Raw genomic sequence first — 14,921 nt, 5'->3', positions numbered from 1 at the left:
AAAAAAAAAAAATTTTGGCTCTTTATCACAGTAATAATAATATATGGGTACACCGGTCTGGCAATTTGTTAATGGGGATATATGCAGGTTCGGTTCACTTAAACCTTGGTATTATCCAGGTCTACCTACTCACTGATGAGACCTCAATAAAGGTCGATACCGGTCTGTGTAGTGACCTCTCCTCATAATGTAAAACAGTAATACATCTCCAAGGAACTGCATTTTATATTATGGGAAAATATTAAGGATAGTGATGGAGCTTGCTCCACCTTTGCTCTGAGTTTCCCTAGTGTTGTACCACACAGGTGTTAACTTACGCTTGGACTCGCCGATAGTTCTTCGGCATGAAACTCTTAGATTTTGATCTCCGAGTTTTGTATCCGGCTTTAAAATAATGAGGGATTTATTATTCCCTTGACTTAAATTGAATAACTGTTGTAATAGATATGGTATGAAGGTCAGCGATAAAAAGACAAAGACAATGAAAATAGGTAGAATCGTTGAAAATGTCAACTGCATTGTGAATGGAGAACATGTTGAACAATTAAAACAATGTCAGCATCCAGGAATGCATTAGCAGAGCTAATCTCAGGTGGTATGGTCACTTATACAGAATGGGCAAGGAAAGATTAGCAAAACAAGTGTCCTCTGCCAGGTTGGCAAGAAAACGACCCAGAGGAAGACCAAGACATAGGTGGATTGATACGATACAAACTGCCTTAGACGATAGAAATATAAGATCTGATAACGTTGGAGTCTTGAACAAGTAACAGACTGATTTGGAGGAAAATTGTAGATAGGAAATTAGTAATGATGTAAATTTTTCATGTAGTACTATCATATCCTGTACACCCCTTGAGGGTACATGTCAGGAATTTGATGATGATAATGCTATAATGTATTTGAAGAGGTCAGAAAGCCAAACGTCTGTTTGAATGTGTATAACAGAATGCTGTAGACTTGAATAATGCTTGTGTGACTTAATGTTTAGAACTGTATAGTATAATTTTGTCTTATGTTAATTGTAATGCGAGTAAGGTTATGTGTCTAAAATCCATCCACCTGTTTAATAAGTTGAGTGCGAATAATTTCTTTGCCTAATGCTTTAAGTGAATTTTAATGAATGTGTAGGGAATCAGACACGTGATATGTACTATTTGCCTTGTATATTAATTGTCTTAGTCAGAATAAACATGTTTGGTTTTGTTAATAGCTTGCCTGATGTTTGTTAGCCAATGCACTGTCTCATAAAAACAAATCCAACCTGTGTGACCCAAGTAAAGTAACAGCCACGACTGAGTAATTCGGAGTTGCTTGAGATAAAATTGATTTAGGGAATATTATACATGTTTAGCTAAATTATTCTCTGGTATGTAAAGGAAAGACAGAAAATTCTTTTACACGATCCTTAATGGTGCAATCATTAACAAAAATAAATTTTTAAGGATTAATATATATGAATTATAGCAACGTAGATTAAGGATTTGGTCCCAGCCAGAGGCTTTTCCTAAGTCTAAGAGACTAGTACGCGTGAGACTACACTTTACGACCTTGAAGGGGAGGGGGGGAGAAAGTTAAGTAGATTACGAAAGGACTAAAGTTAAATAATAGTATTATATGATTAGAACATTTAAGCATTTTGTTCAAGCAACCATGAAAAATTTATGAAGTAAGAGGGGAAACACTTTGAGAACAAAGGTAACTTAATAAAAAGCTAAATATTACAACTGCCGCTGTTCAACATTAAAATATAAATTAATAAAAAAAAAAACGTTACAATATAATGCTCTCCCTTCCGCAATTTCACAATCCTCTGTTTATATATATATATATATACATATACATATATATATATATATATATATATTATTATTATTATAATAATAATGATGCTTAAGGGGTGCTTAAGGGTCAAAGCTGTATAACTGAGAGGAGACCTCCACATAGCCTTTAAAGGAATGCGGAGAACCGACCAGGGCTTCTGACCTAATGTCCAATCCTCACCTTCTCGTGGTGCACCCTGTTCGGTATCTACTTTGATACTGAACGAACGAGGATGGGCTGGCAATTTGGGATTTAGCCGAACAAATTGTATTCTTATTGGTTAAACCAAAATAAAAAATGATGGTACAACATGACACAATTTCATGCCGGCTGGGGCGTCGCCCGGTTAAACAAGGCCCCCGTTGTTTTCGCCAGGGAACCAGGGCAAACAGCGAAAAGTCAGCTACTGGAACAAATCTGAAAACAAACCCCAACTCAACATCACCAGAGTTAAAGATCGGTACTATCAACGTAAGAAGCCTGAATGGCAAAGAAATGGAGCTAGCTGAGGAATTAGATAAGTACCAGATCGACATAATAGGGGTGACTGAAACAAAAAAGACCAAAACTGGTGAGATCTTTCTGAGCAATAAATACAAAATGTTATATTCAGGCAATAACAATCAAGGAAAAGAAGGAGTAGCCATAGTATTCAACACAAAATACGAGGCTAATCTTCTTGAATGGCAGTCAGTCTCAAGTAGAGTAATGTGGGCAAATATGAGAATGGGGAACTGGACAATGAGACTTATTTGTGCCTATGGTCCCACAGAAGGCTCTACTAAGGTAGAAGTGGAGGAATTTTTTGAGGCTTTAGAAAAAGCAACTGACACAATGGAAAAGGAAAAGTTGGTCCTTGTTGGGGATCTAAATAGTAGAGTAGGAAATGATTGTGAGACATACAAAAATATTTTGGGAAAATTTGGAGAAAAGAGCAAAGCTAATAATAACGGCAAATATCTGTTGGATTTCTGCTCAGGACATGGACTGGTTATTACTAACACCATGTTCCAACATAAAAATGTGCACAAATTCACATGGAGAGAAGAGGCTAGGAATAAGAAAAGTCTCATTGACTATGTTATTGTTGATAGTGATGTTTTCTCCCTGGTGCAGGACACCAGAGTGTACAGAGGATTTGAAATTGGAAGTGATCACTATTTAGTCTTGAGCAGGATAAAATTGAATTTCATATTGAAAAGAATAACATGTAAGAAAGTTTTAAAGCGAATAAAAGTTGAGCAGCTCTCAGATGTAAACTGTAGACTAAAATACAGAAATATTATTGAAAAGAAAATGAAAGAGTTTGAGAACAGGAATCAAACCTTGGAGATTCAGTGGCAAACTCTGAAGGAAACATTGATTGATTCTGCCAGAGAGGCATGTGGTGAGGTTGTGTGCAAAGATAAAAAAATCAGAACTCCCTGGTGGACACAGGAAGTTAAAGAGGCAGTGAAGGAAAAGAAGAAAGAATATCAAAAGTTCCTGGCAAATAAGTCAGCTTTTACTCTTACAGAATACAGAGACAAATGTAAGAAAGCTAAACAGTGTGTAAAACTAGCTAAACAAAAGTTATGGGAGGACTTTGGCAAGAATATAGAAAATAAATATCAAGAAGGTGGCAAAATATTCTGGAGGTTGTTGAAGAAGCTTAGGAATGGAGGAAAGAGTGCTGTAAAAGGAATTAGAGATGATAAAGGTGAAATAAAAACAGGAGAAAAAGATATCCTTGAAGTATGGAGTAATTACTTTGAAAAACTGCTAAATGAAACAAGCAGTGATGACAGCACAGTGATAAAAAACACTGACCAGGCATGCAGTCAGGAATACATATCCATACTTGAAGTAGAAAAAGCCATCAAAGGCTTGAAATGTGGAAAGGCAGCAGGAGTAGATGATATTCGACCAGAAATGCTGAAGTATGGTGGTATAAAAGTCTTACAGTGGCTGCACTGCATATTTCAGAAAGCCTGGACAGAGGGACGAATTCCCGATGATTGGAGTAGAGCTCTCATAGTACCCATATATAAAAAGGGAAATAAAACTGAATGTGAGAATTACAGAGGTATTTCCCTACTGAGTGTTCCTGGCAAGATCTATGCAAGTATACTTGAGAAACGGTTGAGAAGAATTGTGGAAGAAAAGCTTGGTGAAGAACAAGCTGGATTCAGGCCAAATAGAGGCTGTCAGGATCAGATCTTCACTTTACGACAAATAGTCGAGAAAGCATGGGAATATAACAAAGATCTGTATTTAAGTTTTGTCGATTTGGAAAAGGCATATGACAAGGTGCCAAGAGAGAAGCTATTCAATACGCTGCAGTTATATGGTGTCAATGGGGCATTATATCAAGCAATACTTAGTCTTTATTTGAGTTGTGAGTCAGCAGTTAGAATTGAAGGAAGTACAGGAAGATGGTTTAATGTTAAATCTGGTGTGAGACAAGGATGTACATTATCCCCTCTGTTATTCATTATCTATATGGATCACATTATGAAGGAATGTGGTATTAAACCTGATATCAAAATTGGAGATGTTAATGTCAGCTCTTTGCTTTATGCGGATGATGTTATACTTCTAAATAAATCCGCTACAAGTCTGCAAGATTCTATGACTAAATTGAATAGCTGTTGTAATAGATATGGTATGAAGGTCAGCAATAAAAAGACAAAGACAATGAAAATAGGCAGAATCATTGAAAATGTCAACTGTGTTGTAAATGGAGAACCTGTGGAACAAGTAAAACATTTCAGCTACTTAGGCACAATTTTTACTGAAGATGGTAAACTAAATATAGAAATAGACAACAGAATCAGCAAAGCTGGTATGGTGGGAAGTCAATTGAATAAATTCATATGGAATAAGAAAGAAATTAGTCGGAACACTAAATTAGCTGTATACAAGACTGTGTTCAAACCAATTTTAACTTATGGATCTGAGAGCTGGGTCAGAAGTAAAACACTTGACCAAAGACTAGAGACCGCAGATATGAGAGTCCTGAGAAAGATTAGAGGCGTGAACAGATGGCATCAATGACAATATCATATTAAAAATGAGGATATTAGGAAAGAACTTGACATTGTCAGCATCCAGGAATGCGTTAGCAGAGCTAATCTCAGATGGTATGGTCACTTAAATAGAATGGGTGAGGAAAGATTAGCAAAACAAGTGTTCTCTGCCAGGTTAGCAGGAAAACGACCCAGAGGAAGACCAAGATATAGGTGGATTGATACGGTACAAAGTGCCTTAGACGATAGAAATATAAGATCTGATAATGTTGGAGTCTTGACAAGTAACAGACTGATTTGGAGGAAAATTGTAGATAGGAAGTTAGTAATGATGTAATTTTTTCATGTAGTACTGTCATATCCTGTACACCCCTTGAGGGTACATGTTAGGAATTTGATGATGATGATGATGTGACACCTCCATGGAGTCCAAAGACTCATCGAGGGAGGACACATACTCTACATCTTTCTGTCTCCACTCAATACACCAACTACATCAACGCCATCTACTGCCCTCCACCACCACTAGTATTTCCACAGACAATTACAAACATCCATGCCCACAGCAGGATTCGAACCCACAGCCTTTTGGCAGCAGACGGATACACTAACTGCTCAGCCAACCAGGCCAGATATATATATATATATGCAATAAAATGTCAGAACAAGCATTTAAATATTGCTATATAATCAATTGATTTAAATGTTGAAGTCTGATATTATTTACAAGTTGATAATATTAAGTTTTTATGGTGGAAGTGAAAAAAATTCTGTTAGCAAAATTTTCTGTAAAATTCTTAATATAATTTAAAATTTAAATTCTAATTACATTCCAAACTTAATCTCGATTAACCATCCAAATGGCCACAGAGATAAAATACATCAAAAATATAAGCTTCACATCCATCTTCTTTCAATAGTATTCAAAGGTATATTAACTTCATAGATACTTCATATGAAGTCACATATAATTACTGATGTGTAAACTTGTCAAAGCTGATTCACTGGTTAATACTCATGAGAATAATTATGAGTTAATGTAAATACCATTTAGTATTTAACATTTACTAGCAAGAAAAATATAGAGAGATTTTTCACACACACACACACACACACACACATTAATCTTCTCTGCTTGTATTTAAGCAAGAAAAATTATCCTGATGTAATATTTTGAAGAAGGGGGAAGTATCTTTGTCTATTTTAGCAACCACATAAGGATTCTAGACCAAAAAACATTATTAATAATTATTCTATGCAAATGTTCAAATTTAGATGAATTATGAACAAGTTTAAGCAGCTTACATTTTCTCATCTGAAGAATAACCATCACTGTCCCGTCCCACAGTGCTTTCAAGTTCTGAAGCTAAGGAATCAGGATGAAAATAAGGAGCATATGATCCACATTGCCACTTAACAGCACTGCGCAAACCGCTTCTTCTGTTCTTTTTCATTTCATTCTGAAGTTCTTGAAAAGCAGTCATTAGTTCACTATATTTTTCTTTGAATTCAATTAGCTCAACAGACAATTCATGCTGGCACTCCTCTGCTACAATTAGTTTTTGCTGAAGAACTTCATTATCAGCTGTTAACTGAAAAAAATAATAAAATTGTAACACTTAAACAAAAAATTATAACTTTAATATGCATTTATTGTAATATTTTTACAACTAATTGCTTAACTTTTTCTTTATTCTACTTTTATTCTAATTCTTTCATGTATTAAGATGTTTACATGTTTAGATGTTTGACATGTTTACACATCATGTATACCTACCAACACTTTGTTCCAGAAAAAGTGTTAACTTAGTTTCAGTTGTTGCTTCCATCAAAATATGACGACCAGCAGCATTTCTAATGCTGAAAATGTTGCGGGTAATCTTCAGGACTGCTATTAACCCACATGGTGCATTTGTGCAAATTAGAAAAAGACATCCTTCAAGTAAAATTTTTAATATGTTTTTAAATTTTTGAAATAAAAATTAACAACTATAAAGTCATTCTGTATATGTTATACAAATGAAATTAAGCATACAAAAAATTAAAAAATTTGAATTTTTAATCACAATTAGGAATTCCAAGTCACTAGGACAATCTGTTACAAAATATGTTGCATGTCTTGCTGAATTGAAAACTGAATTCTTAATGGTAGTTACTACATTTGATAGTCTTTCTTTCTTGTGACATTGTACAGTTTAAGTAGTTTTAAACAATTCTACTTAAGCTTTAAGCTGTCAACTAATACTGGAGAAGGGCCATACCACAGGTTCCAGCACGGTGTTTTAATACACTTTGGTGGAGGTTTTGACCACTTTCTCGCAGAAACTTGGATACCCCCCCCCCCCCAAACATATATTGAGAGCTACAAAAGTATTATGTTCATCAATCGATTTCAATTATAAATTTTTACATAGGTTGCTCTCATCATAATTCCTCAAATGATATACATCTAGAACATAGGTGGCCAACAACAGGCCCACGGGCCACATGTGGCCCGTAACGTGATTTTGTGCGGCCTGCAGCAGGATAAAAACTATATCAAATTATATGTATTATCAATTTAGCTATTAGTTTCGACAGCAGATTTTCTGATTGATATACTAGTTATATTCATTATTTCTGATGATGGAAACAATTTATATTCTCAACACGGAATCTAATTTGCTTTAAAAAGATTACTCAATTTATATTTAATTTAATAACTTATATTTAAATCAATCAAGTATTTCATATTGTTCTCCCAGTAGTAAAATGATTTAACAAATATAGTAATTCAATACATATAACCATTGACTTGAAAAAATGCAGAGTTTATTTTTATTTAAGTTCTGTCTAAAAGTGTGCGGCTCGTGACGCTACCGCTCATCATATATTGGCCCTCGTATAGAATGAAGTTGCAATGCCTGATCTAGAACACTGAAAAAGCCATGATATTTTTGCAGTATCATACCCCCTTTCTTTCAAGGATAATGCTGTATCTGACATAGAAAAAAACAAACTAATTTTGAAATTTAGTTTTGATCATAGATCAAGATGGGCTAATCATGGAACTTGCAGTTGAAATGAATCTTCTCCCTCCTTTTTCTAGTATGGAGGAAGTTAGTGTCAATGTCAAGAGACTCTGCAATTTGATTAGCATCAATAATATAGTTTTCTTAAAGATTATTGTTTTGTTTTTCTATGAAGAATTTCTTAATCCCTTTTATCTTTCATGGGCATTACGTACATTGAATTTTGGTTGCAGCATCATTTTGCTTATCATATTTATTTTACGTAAAATGGTATACCAAATTAGTACAGAGCAAATAGACTTAAAAAGTGAACAATTTTGAAAGTATACCTTTGGCTTGTATTCTAGAATCCATATTATTATCATCAACAATTTCTAAAATAGTACCTGCCTCTGAGTTTTAGTGGCATGATGTTGAATACATAAGTAAAAAGTAGAATTGATGGTTCGAATTTAAGTTTAGTAAATGTGTTTTCAACACACACCAATGTTTCATTGAAGCCAAAAAGCAGTTGTACGGTTTTTGGATGATATTAAGAAATTTCAGTGCTATCAAAAGATTTTTTTTGCTGCATTGCTTACTATATCTAAAGAACTTTAAAGAATGTGCAGAACAAGGCATGCCTGAGTTTCTCCCCCCCATTATGCTCTGTTGAATACCTTTAGGTTTTCCATGCATAGTTGCTGCATTAACACTGCTTAACATAGCATATTAGTAATTACTGCCACAAGTACAACAGACAGTTTCAGTAGGGGGTATTAAAAAAAAAAAAAAAAAAAAAAAAAAAAAAAAGCTGTAAACTATAACACACTAACTAAAAATGAACAGTATATCTGAGATAGTGGAAAGTTTCTTTGTTGAGTTAGTGATTCTTATTTATTTATTTTATTTTTTTTTTGATTGTCTCATCCTGCCTTCCAATTTTCTAAGCTCCCAAGGCCTCTCCCCAGCATAAGTTATAAAAAGTATTGGGATTAACTTTTCATGCTAATAAATTTTGTAAACAGGTCTCCATTCTCCAACCAGTAGGCAATAGATTCTAATCCTACCACAGAATGAATGCTTGAGTCTTCAGGCAATGACAACTTTCATCTTCTAGTGTGAAAGCTAAAGTAGCTTGAAAAAGTATATCATCTTTGGTACAAAGGAGAATTCCCTGATTACCTCACTCTTGGACCAACCACAATACAAAATAAACGGATGGCAAGAATTACATCTTTCCACAGATGGGATTCATATAATATAAAATAAATATTTTTTTTTTATAAATATATAAATACATATAACCAGTAAAAGCAAAAAATTAATGATGTTTTAAAATATCACAAAGAGATTTCAGACTGAATATTAGTCCACACCATTAATTTCTTAATATGTACCTTCAAGGAGTATACAGGATACTATGACAGTACCACATGATTAAGTTTATGTTATTAATAATGTTGGACTGCTTAATGGTCAAAGCTGGATAACTGGGGGGAGAGACCTTGACACAGCTTTTAAAGAATGCAGAGAAATGACCAGGGCCTCTGATCTAATGTCCAATCTTTACCTTCTCATAGTGCATCTCATGAACAAACATGGATGAGCTGGCAATTTGGAATTTAATCAACCAAATTATATTTTTATTGGCGTACACCAAAATAAAATTATGATACAGCATGAAGAAATTTCATGCTAGCTGGAGCATTGCCTGGTTTGAACAAAGCTCCCACTGTTACTGTCAGGGAACTGGGGTGAACAGTGAAAAGTCAGCTACTGGAACAAACTGAGATCAACAGAGTTCAAGATTGGCACCATCAACATAAGAATCAATAGCAAAGAAATGGAACAACTGATATAATAAGAGTTATCAAAACAAAGAAGACAAAAACTGGTCAGATTCTTCCAACAAATACAAGATGTTAAATTCACACAATAATGATCAGGGAAAAGAAACAGTAGCTATGGTATTCAAAACTAAATCTGAAGATAATCTTTTAGAATGGAAGGCAAAATCAAGTAAAGTGATGCAGGCACATATCAGAATAGGATATTGGACAACGAGACTCATCTGTATCTATTGTCTCAATAGAAGGTTCGACTAAGGAGGAAGTGGAGGAATTTTTCAATGCATTACGGAAGGCAGTGGACAAGAAAAATGAACCATGGGTTCTTGTTGGAGATCAGAACAGCAGAGTATGAAATTATTAACATACCTATAGAAATGCCTTGGGAAAATTTGAAGGACAAAGCTATTCAAGGACACAGAGTATTAACAACGCTATGTTGCAACATAAAGATGTGCAAATTTACACAGAGAGAAGATGCAAGTAATAAGAAAGTATTGCTATGTCACTGTTGATGGTAATATCTTCACACTGGATCAACAAGTGCACAGAGGATATGAAATAGAAAATGATCACCATTCAATTTTTGAGCAAAATAAAATTGAATATCAAATTAAAGTGAAAAGAGTTGAATTATAGATTCAAATACACAAGTATTATTAAAGAAAAATGAAACAGTTTGAAAACAGCAATGAAAACTTGGAGAAGCACTGGCAGAACCTGAAGAAAACACTGATTGATGCAACTAGAGGCATGCATAGTGAAGTTACCCTGAAAGTTCCTGGAAAGTAAATTAGCATGTACTCCAAGAGAGTACAGAGAAAAATGCAAGATGACAAAGCAATGTGTAAAACTAGGTAAACAAAAGTCCTACGAAGACTTTGGTAAGAACATAGAAAATAAATATCATGAAAGTGACAAGATATTCTGGAGGTCATTGAAAAAGCTAAAAAAATGAAGAAAAAAGTACAGTAAAAGGAATCAGAGAAGATAAAGAAGATGACATAAAAACTGAGGATAAAGATATTCTAGATGTCAGGAGAAATTACTTTTGAAAGACTGTGAAAGAAGAACAATAGTGGAAAAAATTCAAGAAGAATGCAATCAGAATACATATCCATACTTGAAGTAGAAAAAGTCATCAAGAACCTGAAATGTGGAAAGGCAGCTAGAGTCGATATTTGACCAGAAATCCGTAAATAAAGAGATATAAAAGTATTAAAGTGACTACACTGCATAATTCAAAAAGGTCTGGTCAGAATGTCGAATTGCAAATTATTAGGGCTGAGTGCTCATCTACAAAAAGGGAAATAAAACTGAATGTAAGAATCACAGAGGATTTCCTATTGAGTGTTCCAATAAGATTTATGCAAGCGTACTTGGGAAAAGGCTAAAAAAATTGTGAAGAGGAAACTTAAGCAGGGTTCAGGCCAAACAGAAGTTATCAGGATCAGATTTTCACTTTAGGACAAAAATAGCTGAGAAATGATGAGCATATAATTAAGATGTGTATTTAAGTTAGATCTTGAAAAGGCATATGAAAAGGTGTCGAGAGAAAAGTTGCTCAAAACATTACAATTATATAGTGTAAATAGGACATTATATCAAGAAACACAGTCTATATTTGAGTTAGAATTCAGCAGTTAGAACTGAAGGAGGTATAGGAAAACAATTTGATGTTAAATCAGGTGTGAGACAAGGATGCACATTATACCAATTGTTATTTATCACACACACACACACATATATATATATATATATATATACACAGGGTGTTTGGGATAAATTTGACAGTTTCGTAAGGAAAAAGAAAATCTTCTTTGTATCTATTAAATTTAATGAATTGACAAAAAAACATTACAGGCAGAGTTAATTACAATACTATCAACAAGATTTACTCAAAATAACCACCATTAGCATCGATCACAGCTTCAATTCTGCTTCGGAACCTCGAACAAGCTGATGCTACAGTCTCCCTGGGAAGGGCCGCAAAAACTGTTTTAATTTTATCCATTAACTGGGCTTTTGTATTACTGGAAGTGCGATTGGTGTCTTTTTCAACTGCGCCCCATACAAAATAATCCATGGGGTTAAGGTCTGGGGAGTTTGGAGGCCAAACATTTGGACTGGTGAAGTCGTAGAAATTTTCAGACAACCATTTTTGACTTTTCCCAGAGGTGTGGCAAGGGGCCGAATCCTGCTGCCATACATACGGCCTACCATTGGCTACCCTTGTTATCCAGGACTTGACTACAGTTAGCAACTCCACGAACAAAGCCCGAATTCCAATGCCAGGGTTCTTCAACACCTGTTCCTGCAGATTTGCGAGGAATTCTGCTGTACGAACGCAATCAGATCGTCTGCTAGGGATCTTTCTTCTTGCTACATCCTCGTAGTCACCATTGCAAGTCTCTAGTTCATGCCTGATTGTTTTTACTGTATTCAAGGAGCATTGGGCAGCAGTCGTAATATCCTTATTTTGATGGCGGGCACGAATCATCATGATACAAGTTATTCTCTTCCATGATTCAGGTGGGTTCCAGCTATCCATCCTTTCTGACATCTTGTATATGAATGAAGAAGGGTCCAAACTTTTAAATGAAGAGAAGTGTGTGTTAATACATGTAACTTACGGAAAAATATAATTAATTATAAATATGTCAAATTTATCCCGAACACCCTGTATATATATATATATGATTAAGAAGTCATATTAAATGTATATGGGGGTGCAGGTATCTCGAAAGAGAAAGGTCACCAGTGGTGTGCCACAGGGGTCAGTTTTGGGGCCATTGTTGTTCAATTTGTATGTTAATGATATTGGGTTGGATTTAACTAGTGATATCCAGCTGTTTGCAGATTATGCAAAACTGGGGAGAGCAATGCGCAGCCAGGCTGATGTTAATGCCTTACAAGAGGACTTGAATAGATTGCATGAATGGGCAGGTAAGTGGAACTATCAGTTCAATGTTGCCAACTGTAAGTTTTTGAGATTTGGTAAGCAATGATGGGATGCCAAGTATACACTTGGTGTGTAAACTTTCACAGAAGTAGAGGAGATGAGAGATCTAGGTATGATGGTGGACAAGGTCCTGGGGCCACATTGGGGCCAAATTGCACAAGTTGTAAAGACATCACATCGAATAATGGCAATGATGTGGAGAACACTGACATGCAGAAATAGAGAGATTATGATTCCATTGTATAAGCACAATAATCCATATGAGGCCTTGATCAGGCCTCATATGGATTATTTTGCACAGATTTGGTCATCGGGTTTTTCATGGTGACGAGGATATGTTGGAAAGGGTACAGAGAAGATTCACAAAGGTAGTCAGTGGTCTTTGGAATGTGGAGTAAGAGGACAGACTGAGGGAATGTAAGTTGCAGAGCCTCGTGAATAGGAGGAAGAGGGAGGGATATGAATGAGACATATAAACTGGTCAGGGGTTGTTATCAGGTAGATATGGAAGAGATTTTTCATAGAATTGGAGAGGGAAGTAGAACAAGAGGCCATTGCTTTAAACTGTATAGGGAGGGTGTGTGAGCAGGAGTGAGAAGCAGGTTCTTTGCATGGAAAGTGGTTGGTGAGTGGAATGCATTGCTTGATTGTGTTGCAGATGTGGACATATTGAATCAGTTTAAGATGAGGTTGGATGAGCATTGTATGCAATAGTGAGTACTTCCCATGATGAGTCTCTAACTCCATGGAGGTTGGGTGTTGATAATAATAATATTAAACCTGAAATCAAAATTGGAGTTGTTAATCTCAACTCTTTACTTTATGCAGATGATGTTATACTCCAAAATAAACTCACTAGACATCTATAGGATTCCTTAAGTAAATTAAATAGCTACTGTAACAAATTTAGTATGAAAATCAGCAATTAAAAAAAAACTATGAAAGTAGGCAAGAACACTGAAAATCAGCTGCATCCTTAATGAAAAACCTTTAGAACAAGTAAAGCATTTCAGTTGAGAACAGTGTTTAGTGAGGATGCAAAATTAAATACGGAAATAGATAAATACTGCTTTAGTGTTTTGGCTAATTTCTCTAACATTCCAAATAAATTTATTCAACTGGCTCTTCACCATACCAGCTTTAATTTGTCCATTTCCATATTTCATTTGGCGTATTCACTAAAAATTGTGCCTAAATGGGTGAAACATTTTACTTGTTTATATAGTTTCATCATTTATAATTCAGTTAATGTTCCTGCCTAATTTCACATTTCTGGTCTATTTTTTTTAACACTGATTGTCATTCCATATTTGTTACTGCTGTTATTCAGTTTAGTTAAAGAATCTACGGACTTGTAATGGATATGTTTAGAAGTACGATGTCATCTTAGCTTTGGTGTAAAATCAAACAATTCAAACAGGAAAAATTGTTCAATCATTGGCTGTTTTAGACAGCTGCCATGAAAGAAATTAAAATGATGATACATCATGTTGACTAGAATGCTCCCAGTTAAGCATGCCTGTGCATTCTTAATCAGGACACCAGAACAAACATTCACAAGAAAGCTACTGGAACAAACTCAAAATCAGCAAACTTGAAGATAATTATCATCAAAGAAAAAGTGGAACTTGAAGAATTAGTGAAATATCATGTTGACATAATCATTATAACCGAAACAAATAACTATAAGATGTTGCATTCAGGCAATAGTGATCAGCAAAAGGAAGGTGCAATTCAAGTATTTAACATTAAACACAGAAATTTCTTAAATTGTAGGAATGTCAAGTGATTTTTATTATTATTATATTTTTTTATGTTAGGCCCATACAGGAGAGATTGGAGAGAGTATGTATTTGCAGTAGTTCAGATGAGGGGTACTTGGAGAAGCTGAAATTTGGGTTTCTGTCAGAAAAAGAAGGTGATGTTTTGTAAACTGGAGGTGGGAGTGGACACTACTGAGGTTGGAGCTGAAAACGTATATTTGTAAAGTGGATCTGGAAATCTCTGTGAGGTTTATTGTTGACCGAATGGGTCATACAGTTCTCTATGCAGCACTTGTAATTTGATTTTAATTTGATTTAAAAAATGATTTAATTTGATTTCCACACTAAAATTCCTCTTTTGTACAAATTAAAGATGCCAAGAAATTATATTCTTGGTTTAATCCTTTATCCAAGTGTAAGCAAACAAAGTTGGCGTGTGAAGTAACTTCATGACTGGGCAACTCGTATATAGAGGATAATGAATTCGCATCACTTGCCTGAGTATCCCATAACGCAAAACATAT

The 14,921-nt window shown here is 34.9% G+C and overlaps 1 protein-coding gene across 3 annotated transcripts in view; it reads right to left on the bottom strand.

Moving 5' to 3' along the window:
- The window catches only part of LOC150109456 (trafficking kinesin-binding protein 1-like), a 574,911-nt gene that overhangs the window by 102,219 nt on the left and 457,771 nt on the right, over positions 1-14,921 (bottom strand). For all 3 annotated transcript variants that reach the window (XM_090413241.1, XM_090413254.1, XM_090413248.1), the window contains one exon: positions 6,138-6,424. In XM_090413241.1, coding sequence (XP_090269367.1) covers positions 6,138-6,424 — 287 coding nt within the window. The remainder of the gene's footprint in view (positions 1-6,137; positions 6,425-14,921) is intronic.

Source organism: Typopeltis vanoorti, chromosome 2 (assembly GCF_054136105.1).
Source record: "Typopeltis vanoorti isolate ZY-2024b chromosome 2, IOZ_Tvanoo_1.0, whole genome shotgun sequence".
In the NCBI taxonomy this organism is placed as follows: Eukaryota; Metazoa; Arthropoda; class Arachnida; order Uropygi; family Thelyphonidae; genus Typopeltis; species Typopeltis vanoorti.
This window is presented reverse-complemented; position numbering and strand designations above follow the sequence as displayed.